The sequence below is a fragment of the Manis pentadactyla genome, chromosome 8 (assembly GCF_030020395.1).
Source record: "Manis pentadactyla isolate mManPen7 chromosome 8, mManPen7.hap1, whole genome shotgun sequence".
NCBI lineage: Eukaryota > Metazoa > Chordata > Mammalia > Pholidota > Manidae > Manis > Manis pentadactyla.
Window position 1 is genome coordinate 137,917,633 of NC_080026.1, and position 20,175 is coordinate 137,937,807.

At 47.7% G+C, this 20,175-nt stretch overlaps 1 protein-coding gene across 3 annotated transcripts in view; it reads left to right on the top strand.

The window, feature by feature from the left end:
* The window catches only part of MGMT (O-6-methylguanine-DNA methyltransferase), a 266,672-nt gene that overhangs the window by 216,189 nt on the left and 30,308 nt on the right, over positions 1-20,175 (top strand). For all 3 annotated transcript variants that reach the window (XM_036923958.2, XM_057506484.1, XM_057506485.1), the window contains one exon: positions 1,760-1,920. In XM_036923958.2, the coding sequence (XP_036779853.2) occupies positions 1,760-1,920 (161 nt within the window). The remainder of the gene's footprint in view (positions 1-1,759; positions 1,921-20,175) is intronic.

Consider the following 20,175-nt stretch of genomic DNA (forward strand, 5'->3'; position numbering starts at 1 on the left):
AGTCCCCTGCCTCAGACCCCACCGCACCCATGAGCTGGCAGCCCAGCGGGCCTGAGACAGGTCACCCAGGAGCCCTGCTGGCTCTGGGCACAGCCCTGTCTGCATGGGCCCCTCTCTTGGAGCCCTGGGGACGGCAGCCCCTCAGAGGCCTGGGCCTGCTCTGTCTGGCTCTGCAGAGCTCAGGCCTCCACCATCCTTGGCCCGGTCACTCTGGTGGACTCATTCCTTCTCCCCTTCATTCCCTGGTTCCTTCCTCAACACCGTCCAGGTTCGTGTGCTGAGAAAGCCTCCTGTTCCATTCTGGTAAAGAGTGTAGAGCGAACCTCTGTGCAGCCTGTCTGAGGAAGCTTATTTCTGAGAAGCTGCAAGGACTTTGGCAGAAACTCAGACCTGCCACTGCCATCCATGGCTCAGAGACGGGGACTCCAGCAGGATAGCTGATGAGTCCCTGCGTCAGGTAGTTGCTCCCTGCTTCTTGCAGGATGAAGCCCACGTCCCTGGATCTGCAGCATCCTGAACGTGTGCTTGTCCTGCCCTTACGTGCCTTGCCCACACCTGTGCTGGGAGAATGGTGGCCTCTCCATCTCACTCGGACTCTCGTCATGGCAGCAAGTGGTGAAGAATGCAGCCTGTAGGTTGAAGCCCACTACCTGCCCCCGGGACGCAGGTGGGGAGGCGTGAAAGGCTCAGGAAGAGCCTCCAGTGCCGCAGTATCTGAGCAGGAGATTCTGCCCTCCGGGCCTCAGAGCCACAAGGAAGTGCCACCTGCCCAGGCCTTGGGAGGTAGGAAGGAGAGCTACCTGAGGACTTAGTGCTGGTACTGTGGGGGTGTGGGGTCCCAGGAAATTGAGATAGAAACTGGATTCATCATAAAACTCTAGGGCTCAGAAGCAGCAAAGTAAACCCTCTCTGCAGGGATGTCGTCTCAGTCCAGCAGAGGACACCCTGGAAAATCAGCCCCTGCTGAGGATGAGGGGTGGCTTGGAGGTCCCACAGACAGAAGAATTAGCACCCCAAGTAGAAGAAACAAGGAACTCTCTGAAGCAGGTCTGAAGCACACTGGTTTAAATGTAAGAAATTGAAGACTGGTGACCAAGCAAGGGGATGTGAAAAAGAGCCAAATAGGTTGTATGGCCCCAGGCATCAAAGTCACAGCACCGTAAATGAAAGAAGTTGCACCGAACAACTTACACGTGCATTAGCCGCTCTGCTCTGCGGCGTGAGAGTCAGCAGCCCCGAGCGAACTCGGAGGAAACCCCCACAGAGCGAAAGAAGCGCCTAGATGCGCCCTTGCACTGTGGAGCAGGAAGGAGGGAGGGTGTTGGGCCGGGCAATTACTTTGGTGGTATTTCTGGAAGATATTTTGATGCCAAATACTTGGTGATGTTATGAAAATGATGCAAATAAGTGTCTATTAGTCTTGCAAAGGGGCGGCGCACTCCCGCGGGGGCAGCTGCCGCGCTTCTCGTCCTTGCCGTCCCATCCTGCTCGCCTTCTGAGCCCGAGTGGAAGAGCCCCGCACTAGGACGTCCCTCCTGTTTTCAAAGGCGGGTTGTGTGTCTTAAAGCTACCAGTGGAGACGCGGACACCCTCAGCCCTCCAGGCCACTCTTACTGCGGAACAGCTGCTGCGCAGCTAGTCGGGAGGCGCGTACCCAGGAAGCAGCTATAGACTTGACTCTTGGATTTTCCTGTTGGCTTCTCAGGTGTGTAGAGGTAAGGCACTGAGGGTTATTAAGCTCCTGTTACCTCTTTTGCAGCCCCTCGGAGGCCCCCACTCCTCCCGAGCTTCTCAGCAGCCCTGGGGAAACGACGGAGCCTCTGATGCAGTGTACAGCCTGGCTGGATGCCTATTTCCACGAGCCCGGGGTCCTCAGCGAGCGCCCCGTGCCTGCGATTCACCATCCCCTTTTCCAGCAAGGTCAGTAACTCGGCATCTCACGGTGTTGTGTTCAGGGAGCTTGACTTATTAACTATCACTTACATCACAGCTCATTTTACTGACTATACTAAGTTGGTATTTTTACATCATCTAAACAGAGACAGCATGTGGCCGTGCTGTAAGGACAAGAGTTCGCAGTCTCCACCCATTCCAAATGGTTGTGTTAGTTTTGGCACGTGGTCGCACAATTCTTGGCAAAGGCAGTAAAAATGATGCATGCAGATTGACTCTTGACTCTTGCTGGCTGGAAGATTTAACTAGGAACACATCTGAATAGCAGTGAATTTTTCAATAAGCTTTTTGTTAACTTAAACTATCTGCTTGCCAACAGCACAGAAAATGAGGCTTGTGCATGGACAATTAGCCACTTCCATAAACTCAGTTGTTGACATATCTAGAGTGGGTAGCAGCATTGTGTCATGTTAGATAAGTTTTCAGTTTAATTTCTCAAACTTACGATAATTAGGTATTTTATTCTTAAAGGACTAATTCAGAACTTGTTGCCTAAATGTACTCTGCTAAAGGCATGTAGTCTGTGATATCCAAAAACATGTTCCCATTCATGTCTTTCTAAGCTTCTCTTTGAATCTTATGGCAGCTAGTATCATTCTTGAGACACACCAGAGATTTATTTTGTATAGTGATTTTGTTGGAGTTGTTTCAATATAAATGCACATATATGTATATACAGATACATAGATATAGATGTATACACATATTTTTTAAGCAAAAAGTTACCCTGGTATTTTAGGTAAGGTAAGTCTAAAGCAGTCTTGATTTCAGAATGGAATTAGTAAAGAAGTATAATGGTATTCTAATTGCTGCTATGATTTTTAGCAAAAGGGAACTTGCAAATGGAGTGGAATTTTCAGGAGAGTGGGGAGCAGCATGCCTGAAAGTTGAGCTGATACCCTGAGCTAACATGGCCAGACAAGTGAACAGGCAGGACCTCGAACATGTCCCCACGTAACGAGCCAAACCTGTCCAGATGTCATGAACAGGCACTTACCAGCTCCTCAGGCCCTCCCTCTGGAACTGTCCCCAGGAGACTTCTTTCTGTGACAGCTCCAGAATTTCTGTAAGGGCATCTCTAGGGCAGGGGTGGGGACTGGAGCAGGCCTTGGCAGGACACCCCCTCATGTCCGGAAGCTCCCCAGTCTGCATCCTCCAGGGCCCTCCCCAGCACCATGAGTCCACAAGCTGGCTTGAGGGTTGTGGTGACACTCGTGTGCAGCCCCCAAGTGCCAGGCTCAGGCCAGGGGTGCTGAGAGACTCACATGTGGTTTTGTTTTTAAAGTTGGGGCTGGGGAATCTGTGGGCGCCGACCTTCTATTGGCTGTCACCATTAGGGGGTTATAGCTCTGCCAGCAGCCCCATGAAAGAACTGCCCAGTCAGCTGTCCTCTCTTGGTGTCTATTGGATAGGCTAAAATTTCAGGTTTTGAGAATTTCAGGACAGGAAGTATCTAAAATGTAGGGAAGGTGGGGCACGTGAGCTTGTAAAATCCTGAAGTCCTGCCTTCAGTGCTTGCAGAGCGTTGCGACTCACTACACTTAGCCTGCCTCCCTGCCTCTCTGCCTCTGGGCCCACAGGGGCCTCTCCTCAGCCTTCTGGTCTGGGTCTGTCAGAAGACTGGATGAGCTGGGAGCAGCCGCTGGGGTAGGGATGAAGGCCATTCAGCCACCAGGTAGCCCTTCCCCCATTGGACAGGCCCTTCTGACTGGGATGTGGTTCCCTCCAGCCAGGATTAGGGTTCGTCAGGGGAGCCTCTACACCCTCCTGGGGACAGAGCCCCTGGGCCAGGCCTGCCTGCTGACAGTGGTTGCTGTGAGGCCAAGATTTCCCATGCCACAGCATGTGCAAGCCAGGTTTTTCTAATTTAGCTCAGTCACTCCTGGGCAGCAACCAGGTGCAGGGATTTTACAGTTTAAGGAGGGAGGGTGGTGCACGGTTATACCACAATTGCTAGCATGCAGTTAATTGGCACTAAGCCCCGGATGCAATCACAGCCCCTCTGTCCAACGATAGTTGGCTTTGCTCTGTTTCTGCTTTATCTTGTAGTGCAAGTGAAATTATGGTGAGTAACCCTCAGGAAAATCTAACAGCCTCAGAGTGCTCTGGAAGCTGTGGGTTAACATGAGCAAATAAATAAGCCGCCTTTGCAAACTAGGAGGAATGGGCACATTTTAAAGTGCAATACATTTTCCCCTAAGTTCTCTTTGTCATGCATCTTAATTTTTGAGCATGTTGAACATACTTCTGTGTGTCACTTTTTCCTCATATTCCCAACTCTGAGATATAGTCCAGGTCTACCTATTTCAGCTTGTTTAGAAAATGCAGTTATAACCAAGTTCATCCTTAAGTTCCGACATCTTTTCCCATTCTTCCTAACGTTGTAGAACTTGTGAACTCTGCCAGGCCTCTGTCGCCTGTTCCTCAGGCCCACCTGTGGCCTCCCAAGCAGCTGGCAGGCGCCTCACGGGGTGAGCAGAACAGCCTGGCCTTCTCACAATCCACCAGTTGTTCATTTTTAAGGCTAGTTACAAAATATACGTGCCTAGTGGAGCCATATGAAATTGCCATTTCCACAGGTTAAAACTTAACAAATGTTGAGAATTTCACAAAGTTCAGTTTCTTATCTTGTAGAGTTTCCAAAAGTTTGATTAGTAACAAGTTCATTATCTGGACGTTCCTGTGGAGGAACCATTAAGTTCCTTTCCTGCCTCCTCCTCGGGCCAGACAGGCAGGATTTCTCGGGGAGCAGGCGAGGAGCCTGCAGACCCCGGGGGATGAGGTTCCTCCTGCCATTGGAGAAGTGGACAGGACAGGTGAGTGTCAAATGAAATGTGTTCGGATTCTCATGAGATTGTGGTTGTAGCAGGGCATTTTCTTTAAAAAAAGTTTTATGTGGTTTTGGGGGTCTTGTTTTTTGCTCATCTAGTTCCTTAAGAGCGTCAGTAGCATCACTTGTCCCGGCCGCGCTGGCTGTCCCGCGGCCCAGCAGAGCTGTTGAGAGGGGCCGGGTGCTCCCTATAAAGCTCTTGCAAAGGTCAGTTTTGTTTATTTGAAATTGATTTTTCTCTAAGAAATAGTTACTTAATGAAGCCATTATTCTTGAAATAAATCTTTAATGTTTCTTTCATAATGAAATATCACTTAAATTTCTGTTAACAGTCCCCAACTTCTTTATATTTACTTACTTTAAAAAACTGAACTTTGTGAGATATCCATCTTCAAAGAGCCTTAGAAGTCAGGGGCAAGAGTGGCTAGAACACTAGAAGTAGCCCTTTGCTAGTAGTGGTATTTTACAGGGAGTTCAAGAAAAGCAGACCTGAGAAAGCTAAGATGGGGCTTCAGGTTCACAGTGTGTGTAGACACTTCTATAGATTCAGGATGTGTGTGGACACTTGCTGCAGATTCTAGGTATGTGTGGGCACATCCCTCCCATTCGAAGCCCTTCAGCCTGTGGGGACCCTCAGCAGGCATGGCTGACGGGCCGCAGGTGGTCTGGGGATGGGGGCAGGAGGACCTCTGCCGTTTCTGCCAGGCTGGCCTGGGGCATCCAGGAAGGGCCGGGTCCTGTGCTGTGGACCCCCAGCCCTGGGGCACGGGTGATGCTGGACCTCAGCTGGCCCTCCCTGTGTCACCTCAGAGATGATGGCTCTGAGTTTTCTTTTTAAAGTGACTGTGATGTCCCCTTTTAAATGAAATATTTAACACTTTAGTAGTTCCTTCGTCACAGCTATTAGCTCGTAGCTATGAAATCCAGTGGTGTGACAGTAGTAAAATCTGTATTTTTTGAACCTCTGGAAGTAAGTTTCTTGTAACTTCTGTTACAGAGCCACAAAAGGGGAACTCGTGTCTTTACCTCTGTCATCCCTCTTTCCAAAGGGCCTCTAGGGAGAGCCCTGCCAGGGAGGTCTGGGAAAGGCCCTTCCAGGCTGCACTCGCCCCACTGTCTCCTGGGAGGCGCTCCCGCTGTGCCTGGTGCCCTCAGCAGAGGCTGCGTGAGTCCTGGAAGGCAGGTGGGCCACAACAGGGAAGGGAATGACATCACTACCTCAAGTCCTCACCAGAGCCCACCCTTTAGAATTCAAACTCTGTCTTAGAGAGCCAAGCCAGGGCTAAGTATCTCAGGCCAGCCCGCAGCCTTCCCAGGGCGCACGGCTCCTCGGCCCTCCGGGCTGTGCTCCGTCCAGAAAGTAGCCAGGACCCTCTGCCAGGCCAGGGAGGCAGTCTCCCCAGAAAGGGGGCGCTGAGCCCTGTGCCTGCCGGCGTCCTGGCGCCGGTCCAGGTGCGCATGTTGGCTTTGCAAGGCGCGAATCCAGCCTGAGTGTGTCTCCAGAGTGGTTGCAGCAGAGAGGGAGGGAGGTTTTCTCTTGCCTCCCCATAGATCCACAGCAGGAGGCAGCTTTGTGCTTTCAGACAGTTTGTACAGAGTTTTTTCCCTGAACTTAAATTTACCAATATAAAGAGAATATAATAGTTAAAAGAGGAGATGCGTTTGCCATTTCTGGTTGGCAGCCACTACTGTTCTCCTGTATTTTAAATGAGGGCTTAGCTTATAAAAATTATTGACCTTGCTCAGGTATTACCTGGAGGAGCTGGAAGGTTTGTAAACCTTCCAGTGCCCATTATTGATCAGAACAAGCTAACAAGCTAACAACACTGCACTTAAATTAAGTGGGAAAGAAACAGCTGGTAGTAGTGTACTTCTTTCAGCCCTAGAGTGGCTGAGCTGCTTTTCAGGGTCAGCAAATGTGGAAATCTGGGTCTAAGGCTTTCTGAGGCTGAAGCTGAGAAAAGTGAGAAGGAAAACAGGATCAAAAGCCTGAGAACGGATAGCAGGCCATGCAGGTCAAGTCCCTGGCAAGATCGTCCCATGTCATGAATCAATACGGGGGCCGCTGCCAGGGGCAGCTCCCTGCTGCTATGGACAGTAACACCCAGTCCATGTGTGCGGTTTAGAACCATGAAAGATAAGCAGGACTCTTAAGAACAAAAGTAGGGCAGGAATTGTGAAAGCAAGTGGCCCACGGGGCTCAGAGCGAGTCCTGGAGGTGACGGATGATGGGCAAGTAGCTTTCCTCACCAGGGCCTGGTTCACCTGTCCCCACGAGTCCCTCCCTGGTGGACCAGATGATCAGCCCACACCATCAGCCTTCCCTTTGCAAAGCCACTCAGAGGAGAGCGCTGCTTTCTGCGGACAGCCCCTCTGCCTGGCAAGCTGGCCCTGCTTCGCGGGAAGCAGAGCAGCCCATGCTCCCTTCCCTGGTGGGTGGGAGCAGCCCCCTGGGCTCGTCACCCTCTCCTGGCTGCCTGGCTCCATTCCACATCTAAATATCTATGTTGCTAAACCAGCCTTTCTGTGGAAGCAGTATGTTAGGTGGCCAGAATTCTGTGTCTTGGGTTGAGGGTTTCTCTGGGCTGGGGCTCCCAACCAGAGCAGAAATGCATTGTTTTGGCACGGTGGGTGCTCTGCGGAACCCCTGATGGGTGGTAGCTCTTGTTGGCACCACGGTGGCTCTCCTGGTCCACCCTGGCCCCAGCAATGTGGGGCTTGCCAAGCCAGCTCAGACACAACCCATGCACTTCACCATAGCTCTTGAGTGTGACTGATCGAATGCATTTTGGCATATTGGGGACTTTCATGGGCCAAACAGCCTGAGGCACAGATTATGGTTTAGTTCATTGTTTCCTCTTTCATTATGCAGTTTCCTGCCTGGCGATTGTCTTTAGTGCTTGTTTTTTGTACTATGTGACCACATCTTGGATGAGGAGAGTTTTTAAAGTTTCAACTATGATTCATTCAAGCAAACAGCTTTTCTAAGTTACACTTGTGTGTGTCCCTTCATCTGGGGCTGTTATGTGTCAGAATGCTCCAGACAGCTTGTTCATAATATTATGCCTGCAATTTCTACACTTCTCATCCCCTTCCTAAGATTCATCAAAAACCTTAGGCAAAAACGATTGATCCTTGAACAACATGGGGGTTAGGGACACCGACCCCCTGCGGAGTTGAAAATCCATGTATAACTTTTGACTCCCCAAAAACTTACATTGACCAGAAGCCTTATCGATGACATAATCAATTAACACGATTTTGAATTGTTCTTAAGTTGTTATATACTGTATTCTTCCAATAAAGTAAACTGGAGAAAAGAAAATGTTTGTTCAAATGTCATCTCCAAAAAATATTTCAATGTAGTCATTGAAAAATACCTGTATGTAAGTAGACCTGTGCAGCTCAAACACAAGTTCAGTGGTCAAGTGGATAAACACATACGTGTCTGTATGCCCACATATGTAAGTGGGTGAGGTTTGTACACATATGCCCTATTTTGAGAAGCATTGCTCTAGAGGCATGGGTGTAAGCGGAGCCAGCTCTGATCAGTGCTCTTGCTGTGTGCGCCACCCTGTTCTTAGCTGAACATCCTAGTTTAATAATGATTTTTAAGACGTCTAACTGTATTTTACAATAGCATTTTGCTATTGTAAGAACTTAAGTTCTACATTATATATGCATATGTCTACCATGTGTAGAGCTTCCCACATATCCAAGTGAAAAGGTAGGGAGACATATTTTTCATCTTTTTTGATTTGGAAAGAGAGAGCAAGACAAGCTAGACATCAACAGCCCTTCTGTCAGGTTGTGGGATCACCATGAGCCGATGCTCACCCCTAAGTGTCCCAAGAGCTTTGCCAGGATACCCCAGGGTAGAGTGTCAGGCAAATTATCCAGAACCTTCAGAAGGTGCCCGGATACTTTTTGCCAAAAATGTGTTTTCCTTTTACCTAGTCAATTGAGAGAAGCTCTAGATTCTTGTGCAGGCACATGAGCAGTGCAGGTGACCACAAGAGGGGGAGGAGGTTGCTTCAGGTTCTGGACACCAGCCTAATTCCTGCAGAGCTAATGAAGATCCAGTCCTGGGATTGCTGTGATACAGCTTAAATCATCAGTCACCTGCAGTGTCCCCTTGCTTAGGAGAATTTACCAATCCCAGCTCCTGGGATGCTGGTAGTGGCTAGAAAAAAACCCCAGCCCACTAGACCCCAAGAAAATCCACAGTGTCGCTTTGCCAAGGGCCCTCTAACTAGTCAGTGATTACCCAGGGCTCCTGGGAAGCCTAGTTCAGTGAAAGTTTCATCATGAATCCAAGAGGTGGTCAGATCCTACATTCCCTGAAGGTTCTATGAATCAGGCACAAAAATGAACTTGAGAATGCCTTCACTCAGGGCCACTGGGTCACACAGTATAATTTGACCAAGCTCAAAAGGTAACCAAAAAGATAGTTTGAAAGTCAGCTGCCTTCCAGTCTTGAAGGACATGACAGGATCTCATCCAAGTAAATAGTACTTATAACCTGATTTATTGTAAATGCTGCTTTTATGGGAAAATATTCACATTAAAATACAGCTATTATCTCTAGCATAGTAATTAAACAGCAGACCAATGAAAGTTTCTATCAAGAATAAAAGTTGCCCTAATTACATTCACACATTTAGAAAGATCATCTGCAGTGTCCTCGTGTTGAATCTGGGTGTCTGCACCTCGCCTTGAAAAAGCACAGAATCAGGTTTCTGCCTTGTAGGAGAAGTAAACCACACTGTTACTTTCTTCACTGATTTTCCACTTGATGTGGGCTTTGAAAAATAAGTTTCTGTTGTCTGTATTTTAAAGTAAAACACTTTCCACAATGCTCTCAAAGTATTCCCGCTGTAGTCACTAAATAAACATGTTGCCTACAAAGAGAATGTTTCAATTAATATTTTTGTCATAAAATGTATATTCACATTTTACAGGCAGTGCTAATGCATTTCGATAGCATCCTAACAAACATAAATAAGATTTATCTTTACCACCTGGATTTGTAGAGCAAATGATATTTTAATAAAGTATATAAAATTGGACGGTAAGTTAGCAGTGTGTTAAATACATAAATATTGATATAAAAATACAGTAATGCTGTAAAATTATTATAGGAGCCCAAAGTGTAAAAACTAATGTGAATTAAACTGCTTTATCACGCGTGATTTTTACCCGCAGCCCTTATATTCAAGCTGACTAGGAATGTTAGATTTATGGGCATAGGTCTCCCTTTAAAGGTGGTGTTTCAAATGCCAGAATGGAAGTCAGATACTGACACAGAGGAGAGTCGCCCGCCTCTCGGAAATGTGAGGCCACCGGTGTAGCTTCCGCCTCAGCGGCCTTGTGGCCCGGGGCGCCGTGTGACGTGTCAGTGCCGCACAAGAAGATACCTTTGAAGAAGAAAATAGAAGTAGGGGAAAAGCAAGTCTATTTAGCTCTTAAATATGACAGTTAAGTTCAAATCACTTTTTTCCTGCCCTCCAAATATTAAGATAAATATGAAAATGTTTTGGGAAGTAGTATTTCTGGTGAGCCCTGCCCTTCAGCCAGCACAGATATATACCATATCTCCATTACTACAGTAACTACTTTTTCCTTTCCTGAGTTCTGCTACTTACTGATTTTTGCACAGACCCCATTGTTTAAAGGACCATCCTTAGACTTGTGTGTGAGTGCATTCTCAGATTTTTATAAAACCGTACATCGCTTCCTCTCTGGGCTACGCTGGTCTGACAGCACGATTTTCTTCCCACCCCAGTCTGTTTGAGGAAGACCCAGGGGTTGTGCTCTGGATGCACAGGGCTCGTTGCATGGCCAAGACATTATGCTTTTCATACGAAATTCGCATCTCTTCCTCTTTTTAGAATAAAATATGCAAGAACCAACATAAATGGCATATCCCCACCCACCCCCACCTTTTTTTTTTTTTCCCAAGGATAGGGCCTTTGATGTTCAAGAGCAGCTCATAGCGAAGGCCATCCCTGGCAGGCTGTAGAAACCGCACCTATTTATGGCAAATGTAAAACGGCACAAATCTAGCTGAATATGATGGTATCATTAGTTTGTGAGTCGCATCCTTGAAAATAACTGTGGAGGAGCCAAATCGGTTTAAAAGAAGATAACAAAATGGTTTAAGCTACTTAGGTTGAATGCCAATTATATTTTAATATTCAACTGAGCATATTTTACTAAGGAAAAAGGCCGCGTTGACGCATGCATAACTCATTGGCGGCGTCGGCCAGCTGTGCCACTCCACTCTCCGAATCACTTTGTGCATTTTAGTAGCATGGTAATTTAGTGGAGAACTACCTGAGTGATGGCATTTTCAATGAGCAGGTAATCTACAGAGAATTTTTATATGGTTATGAGTTCTGTGCTTCAGCCCAGCAACACAAAAATACATCAAGACCAATTACGGTATCAACTTTCAGTGTGGTACCCTTGCCACGCAAGAGCATGTATTTCTGCCCCAGGCATTTCAAATTGCATCTGATTTGAAATCTTTGGGGTTTTAATTAAATTTCAGAATATATGGAATTCTTCATTAGTACCTGCTCTGAATAGCAGATTATCTTTCTCTCAGTCTCGTTAAAGAAGTGGGCTGTGGTAAATAGCATGTTCAGGAGCTGATCATTTGTAGGGCCTGGGTATTGGAACAGAAATAGTGAAATGCAAAATAATATCAGAAAGATTATTAGTCCAGGGAGAGTCTCTTGATTTGTATTTTAATGGAATTTTACATTTCTCTTAATGATTTGCAAATTGTCCTCTGATTATAAGATGCATTCAGCTTTTCGTTTTAATGGCAAAGACACAGCCATTAGCAGAATTTTTTTTTCCTGTCGTCATCTTAGAGTTACTTCCCTGCAGCAGATAAATATTGAAACCATTAACACCTTCTGATGTCCTCACAGGCCGCACCTTGGACCCACGGCTTGCTGTGGTCTCTTGGTGTTAACACCCGGCTGGGGGCCCCTGCCTCTTCACCCACAGGCCATATCTCCTCTTCTAGAATACAGAACCCATTTTTAAATTTTCATTGGGTGGTCGTGTTTATTTGTGTCAAAGCTAATACATTTAAATACTATTAATGGCTGTTTGCTTTAATAAAAGCCGTTCTCACCTGTGCGAAGGTTGCCCCCGCTCGGCTCCTGCCTTATCCAGGTCTGTGGGGCTAGAGGGAGGAAGAGCCGAGCAGTGGCCGGTGGAGAATTTGGAAAGAGCCGCCCCTCACCGTGCCGGCTGTGTCCGTGGGGCCCCCATGCTCCGAGGGAGGCTGAGCCCCATGCATTGATGACCCAGGCTGGCCACAGCTCATCCCCAGAGGCAGAGCACTTGCCTTCAGTGTGGCCTCCTAGAGGATGTCTTGGTTTCCAGGCCACGCCTTCCAGCCCCTGGAAGATGTATGATGCACATGAGCAGAGCCACAAAGCAGAAGCCCACTGTGCTGCTCCCTCTGCTGAATACGTACACGGAGCTTTGGCACTGACCTGGGGAGCGGTGAGGGTCCAGGGGCAGCCTGCTTGGGCCGGCAGCCCTTGGGGACACAGGGGCTTGATGTGCAGTTGGGAACGTGGGGCCACATCCAGGGGAGCAGGTGGGGCCTGAGCCCCCGGCCCTCAGTTTTCAGGGCAGCTCCTCACTCCAGGCAGGAACAGTCATCTGCAGCGAGGTGTCTGAGCAGCCGTGGTTCCCAGCTGCCGACCGGGGCACAGCCAGGCTCTGCAGGGCCTTGAGGGGTGAGGCCAGACTTGCTCCCTGCCCTCCCCCCACCTTTCCCCATGGGGCCATCCTTGGGGACGTCTGGCTACTCATCCGCATGCCACGCAGGCATGCTGTCACCACGCAGGCCCCTGCTTTTGTGTCTGGGCTGTCCGGTGGCATGCTCAGCCTGCAGGGAGCTCCCGTGCCACGTGGGGCTGTGGAGACGGCCACTGGCACGCAGGAGCCGGAGCCATCTCTGACTGCCTGGGAAGCCTCTTGTGGGCAGCTTAGGCTGCTGTAGAAACACACAGGCTGGGGACTCTGCATGCGTTTATCCTCACAGCCCTGGAGGCTGGAAATCAATTCAAGTTGGTTGCCTCCGGGCGTTCTCTGCTGCCTCTTCAAGTGGCCAGCACTGTGGCCACAGACCCCCCTGGGGTCTCTGTGTCCTGGTCTCCTCTCCTAAGGACGGCAGTCAGACTGGATCAGGGCCCACCCTAATGGCCTCATCTTAATCACCTCTGGAGGCCCTTTCTTCGAATACAGTCACATCCTGAGGTCCTGGGAATAGGGCTTCAACACTGGAATCTTGGAAGAGACAGTTCAGCCCATGACAGCCTTGCTCTGCCTCTGAGTCCCCATCTGTAAGGTGGGGACAATAGTAACAATGTGTAAGGTTGCCATGGGGGTGGAATGGCACCACCCAGGACCCCGCCTTCCTAGAGGGCTGTGCTCTCCACAATTCCAGCAATGCTGGGCACCCAGGACACCTGCTCTGCCCCAGTGTTTGAACTGAGTGAAGACTTAGGCCATTATGGTGCAACATGGTTCTTGGCATCCGAAGAACTTTCCAAGGACCCCCTTCTCCCCAGCAGGCCGTGCTCACGGGTGCAGGATGTACGGCTTGCGCTTAGGCCACGGCACAGGGGAGCATGTTGGCGAGAGCCCACCGAGACGCTGGGGGTGGGGCCCCCGCCTCCTCCTGGAAACCAGCCCCTCAGGTGTCATTCTTCCTCCGTCTTCTCCGGCAACACCCACGTCTTTGCTCCTTCACGCTTGTGTGGAAGGGCACCAGGAGGAATCCTTCACGCGGCAGTGCAGTGTGGACAAGCTTAATCCTAAGGGGCAAGGAGGGGCGTGGAGAGGCAATAGTGAGCATGGCGTCCTCTGGCTCACCGCAGGGGCCGCTGGGTGCACACCCTGCCAGTGCGTGCCCCAGAATGTCAAGGGAGGCATGTTCCCTCATGCTCCCAGCCCAGTGACAGTGAAGGACGGAAGTGTCAACCCCCTTTCAGAACTTTGTACAATGTCCCCAGTCTGGGTGTCCCAGACGAAGACTTCTGCACCCCTAGCCTCTGTCCCCTGGAGCTCCCGTCTCTCTCTGCCTGCCTGAAGATATTTTGCTCCTTTCAACAGCCTTAATTTGTGGGCCATCCTCCATGGTGAGGATCTGTGTGGGTCAGTGCTGGGGAGTCTCGAAGAGCGGGGTGCCACAGGGGACATGTCCAGCTGCCTTGACTGCTGTTGGAGGCCTTCGTGCCGTGTGCTCATAGCCAGTTCCAGCACCATGAACACACCGCGTTGTCAGCACCCGGACTGTCGTGTTAGCTGCCGTGGTTGGGGGTCGTTCCTCTTGCTCTGCAGAACAGGTGGTGAGGGGTGTGGGGCACCGGGCCGGCCCTGTCCCAAACCAGGCTGTGTGCAGACAGGTAGGTCTGTGCCTGCTGGTAAGTCGCTGGCGTGAGTGTCTCCTTGTTACCTCATCGTCTGGGTCGAGGGTAGGAAATGCAGCCTGGCAAGGAAGGCTGTTCTGAGCGCCCTGTTCCGTGGCTGTGCTAGGCTCCGCGGAGAGGCCTGGGGCTTTCAGCTGGGCTGTCGCACGAGGAGAGAGCCCTGTGTGCTGCCTTCTTGCTGTGTCTCTAGAGCACACGCGGCCTTGGGCACTGGGTAAGGCTCAGAAAATTCTGTGCCCGCCCCCCCAGCAGTGCTAGAACATGGGTTCCTGTGGCTCTGCTCGTGGCAGTAAATCCCTTACCTGGCTGCCTCCCTCACAGCCTGAGCCCTGGGGGCACTGGCTCAGCCTCTCTGTCCCATCTTTGCTCCTCTTTGCAGCAGCATTTGGGAGGGATTATGGGGAAAGCAGCTGTCGCCAGACACAGACCACCACCTGGCAAAGGCCTGGCTTCCTCTTCCCTTCCTGTGCAGGCTCAGTGTGCTTGTTGGTGCAACGGGTTTCTGTTTGCTGGGGCGCAGGGTGGAATGCCATGACGGTGGAATGGGACCTCGCAGAGCAGGTGTCCTGGAAGGGGGGGCTTTATGTAGTAAACCTTAGAGGCCACCTTCCTGGCATGGATACAGGAGCAAAAGTCTAAATGGGCCCTGGACCCCGAGGTGCCTGACCCCCAGGGCACAGAGTCAGCTCTGAAAACACCTGCATCCCTAGGCCAGAGCCACCACGTCGGCCTAGCACGTGGACTCACCGTGCCACTGTGCAGCCCTGCCACTCCCACCTGGGCACTTTACACGCCCCGCTGGAGCCTGCCAGAGGGGCCTTCGTGCTTTTACAAAGTTCAGCCATTTACACTTGGACTCTGGAAGCAAGACTCCGAATTCTGACTTGAGATTTGAGCTGTGTTTGCGTCCTTTCTCAGCAGGCATGATGATTTTCGGAGAACTTTTTACGACTTGTTTGTCTTGCTGGCATGGATAAGCAAATACAGGCATCGCTGTGTCTGCCCCCCGTGCCAACCAGACTCCAAATGCCAGGCCTCTCAGCCAAGACTGTCACTCGCATGCGCCCCACCGGCGCCACAGCATGGGAGTTGGGGAGGTGTCAGCCCCGCCCAGTCATTCCCCACCACTGCCGCAAGCAGAGAATTCCCTGGGCTCTGCGCACCCCTGGGCGCACGCAGTTTAAGGCGTGAGTGGACCCCACTGCACCAGGAGGGCCTCAGTTCTACTGGATGTTAATAGATGTCTCACTAGGAAAAGATTCCGTGGCCAAAAAGCTTGGGAAAATGTAAACAAAGCTAAATGAGTTTCTTTGTAACAGGACTTCAGAACCTTCAGTATGGAATGTGTGCCACTGATGGTCAAGAAGATCTGTAGTTTATAAATTTCCCAACTTCCCCAAATACAGAGCCTTCCGCACAGCTCCTGTCCTTGCTAGCATCGAGTGGGAAACGCTGATCCTCACAACTCATTCTGAGGTGCTCTGCCCTGTGCAAGTACCGAAGAAGTGGATTAGCCATCCCGGTCGGTCCTTGGACACCTCAGGAGATTTCAGGTAATTTCCAGCTTTGCAGAGAATCCCTGGAGGCGTGCAGGCGACCCTCCCCTCCCTGCTCTCTCTTCCAGAGAGCAGGTGGAAGGCAGCACAGAGGAGTGTCAGGCTTCCCACTTCCCACCTGCCTTGGACACAACTGTTAAATGGTTCCTTGTTATGTGTTGCAGACAGAAGTCCTAGAAATTATATGTTGCAATATATGTACTGAATGGTTTCCCCTGCACTTGAAAAAATAAATGTTACCTTCTTCAAAGTGAAGATCAGTTGGGGGGGGATGACCATGAGTGGGGAGGGTGTGGGGATCCCAGGCCTCCCCATCAGCCCCCCTGCAGGCAGCGGGGAAGCAGGTGCCAGCCCAAGGCCCGACCGTGAAGACGGGGGCTCACTGATCCGTCACTCAGCAGATGTTTGGGGAGCTCTAAGCAAAGCCCTCCTCTAGGCTCTTGGAATTTAGCAAAGAACAAAACAAAGTCCTGGGCCTTATGGAGCTTATACTCTGTTGGAAAATACATGTGTGTGTGTGTGTGTGTGTGTATATGTATCTCTTAGACTGAGAGGGGGTCATGTCATCACTTTGCAGAAACATAAACACAAAACCAGGCGATAAAGCGTCAGGACGGTAAGGGCTACTTTGGGTTGTGTGATCAGAGAAGGAGGGGACCCGAGCATGGAATCCAAATGCGTGGACATTTCCTCTTCCCCATCCTGTTCTAAAATTTAAATGTCAAGAAAAAAGCAAGAAAACTCAAATTCCTTTTGAATCATTTTTTTATCAGATGGAGGAAAGGGTCAATTTCAAGATTCTCAATAATTCTTAAACACATAGAAGGCAAGTTGATATTTTCACTATTTCTATGAAACATTTACTTCAGACAGAAGAGGATTCATTAAGGATTGTTGAGGAATGAATAATCAAGGAAGGCTTCCTGTACGCCACAGCCAAGGTAGGGAAGGGAGTGCTGCCAGGTCCCCAGAGAGCCCCCCGGGCGACCTGCCTTCCCCTCACCCCTCTCCGTGGTTTGTGTTTGTATGAATGGAATAGCACTGATATCTCCCTGTGACTTCTTCAGTCAACATTTTTGTGACTCACCTGTTTTGAATCCTGTAGAGACACTTCACTGGTGACTGCTAGGCAGGATCCCATCTTGTGACTGCGAAATACTTTGTTTCCTATCCTCTGTCAGTAGGCATTTGCGTTCTTACTTCTTGCCTTTGTAACTAACAATGCTACAAATACTCCAGTACATGAGACCTCTGGAGAAGAGGGGGCCACACAGAAAGAGTTCCAGAGATCTCATGGTGTCCCATCGACCTTGCAGAATACTCTTACAGGTGCACTGGGAAACCACACCCAGGCAAGAACTCCCGGGAACTGAGGTTGGACAGTCCCCAGAGGAATCCACATTGCTAGAAATGGATAGAAAAAAATTTTTCTACTGAATTGATTAACTGTTCACAATGAAATTGGTGATAATGAGTTTGGGAATTTATAGTGTGTGTAGAAGTAAAATAACAGTACAAAAGGTGGGATTGAGGAAATGGAAATAAACTGCCATCAGGTTCTTTATATTAGGCTGAGCAGGTATGATATTGAAGGCCTACTTTGATTAATCAAAGATGCTTATTACAAATCCTAGAATGCCACCAAGAAGTAAAATCAAGGTCTGTCATTCATAAGCCCATACAGAAGATAGAATGGAATACTGATTTAAAAAGCAGTCTAAAAGAAAACCAGAAGAAGAGGGAAAAGGCAACAGAATAACTGAATAAAATACCATGTCAGTAGATCAAAATCTAACCACACTGATAATTACATTAAATGTAAACGATGTCAAGATTTGTAAAAAGGCATAGATTAACAAACTGGGTTTCAAAAAAAAAGTCCCCACTGTCTATCTTTTATAATGCGCAGATCATTTGAAAAGGTAAAGAAAGACAGGGTTCTGTAGACAAAAATAAATAAAGGCATATCAGGAAAGGAATAAATACAGTTGCCTCCATTTTCAAATTATATAATTGTTTAGTTAGAATATCTTACAAAATTTTTAATAAGCAATAACATTTAAAATAATATATACAATAATATATATAAATGCAATACTATATAAAAATGGATTTTATATAATGAAATTAAAAGTTAAATTTTTTAAATTACATTTACAACTGGTGTTCAAGATATATTTAGGTGTAACTTTAATGAAATACATGCAAGACCTCTCCATTGAACACTATAAAACATGGCTGAGAGAGATTAAAAAAGCCCTAAGTAAACATACATACCTTGGTCATTGGAAAAACCAGTCTTGCCAATAGGTTAGTTCTCTGTGAATTGTTCTTTATATTCAGTTCAGTTAGGCTTTTAAATTCCCAGCTGATTCTAAAGTTATATGGAAATGCAAAGGGCCTAGAATATCTAAAGCGATCTTGAAAAAGAAGTTGTAGGGCTTCCGTGATTTCAAGCCTCACTAATCTTCTGTAATCAAGACACTATTTCTGGCATAAGGTTCAAAACTTAGACCAGATGAATGGAAGAGGGGTCTATGCTTGTGCAGGTGTTTTGTCTTTTAGAAAGGCTCCAAGTACACCAATGAGAAAAGAAATCTTTCCAATAGCACTTGACCAGCTGGATATCATCTATAAAATAAAAATTTACTTTGACCTCTAGCTCACATTGTGCATAAAATCATAGATGTCATATACTTAAACATAAAGCTAAAACTCTAAAGCTTTTAGGAGAAAACATGTAGAAACCACCATGATTTGAATGGACAAATGTTTTGTGGAATATGGAAAGAAGAGTCTATGAAAGAAAATACTAGTAAAGTAGGCTATCAAAAGCAAAAGACATAGTTAAGAAAATGGATAGAAAAGCTGCAGAGTAAGAGGGTATTTGCAGCAAGTATCTCTGACAAAGGATTTGTCACACACACACAAAACATGAAGATTCCTATGACTCCACAATAAAAAGACAACCCAGTAAATGGGCAAAAATGTTTTAACAGCCTCTTCACAATGGGATATGTACAAATTGATATGTAAATACATGAAAAAGTGCTCATGGAATTTAAAACAGTATTTACATTAGTACTCAAAAAATAAAATATGTAGGTCTACATACAAGAAAATATGTGCTAATCTATGTGAGAAAAACTACAAAGGTGATGAATGAAATCCAAGAACTAACTGCAGTTTTCCATGTTCATGGATAGGAAGACTCAGTATTGTCAAGATGACAACTCCCGTCAAAATTCCATCAGGTGGTTCTGTGGATTTCAATAAACTAATTCAAAACTTTACATGGAGAGGCAAAGACCAGAAGAGCCAGCACAAATTGCAGAACAGTCAAATGATTGACACTGCTCGAATTTCAGACTTACTATAAAACTATAATAATCAAGACATTGGTATTGGTAAAAGAATGGACAAATCAATGGAACAGAATAGAGAAATAGGCCCATGCAAACACAGCCAACTGATCCACAAAGGAATGAAAGCAGTATAGTGGAGAAAAAATTTCTTTCAATAGGTAGTACTGGTGTGGCTGGACATCTACTTGCAGAGAAATGAATGTACACAGATTTTACAACCTTCACAAAAACAAACTCAAAATGGATCATGGACATAAGTGTGAAACACACTCTGTAAGACTCCTAGATGGTAACATAGAAAACCTAGATAACCTTGGTTTTGTTGATGACTTTTTAAATAAAACATCAAAAGCATGATCAGTGAAAGACACAGCTGATCAGCTGGACTGTCTTAAAATTTAAAACTTCTGTAAAAGTATCAAAAGAATGGTATGACAGGCCACAGACTGGGGTAAATTATTTGAAAGACACATACGGTAACTGTTATATAAAATATGCAAATATCCTTACACCCAACAAAAAGTTAAAAGCCAATTTTAAAATGAGCTAAAGGCCCGTACGCCTCACCAATGAAGATCCACAGATGACAGGTGATCAGATACGAAGTTCACTTGTCATCAGGGAATGCACGTTAAAATAACAATGACACATCTCTGCACACTGAGGAGAATGGCCAAAATCCAGAATCCTGACACCACCAAGTGCTGGTAAGGATGTGGAGCAACAGGAACTCTGATTCATTGCTGGTGGGCATGCAGAATGGTGCCACCACTTTGAAAGACTGTGTGGTCTTACAGGTTCTTACAAAACTAAACATTTCTTACCATACAATCTAGCAATTGCAGTCATTGGCCTCGACCCAAGTGAATTAAAAACATCCACTCAAAACCCACACATGGGTGTTTATAGCGACCAAAATGTCCTTCAGTAGGTTAATGGACATCTGTGAGCCATCCGTGTGCCTCCCAGGCCCTGCGGACCCGTAGGCTGGGGAAGCCATCTAACCC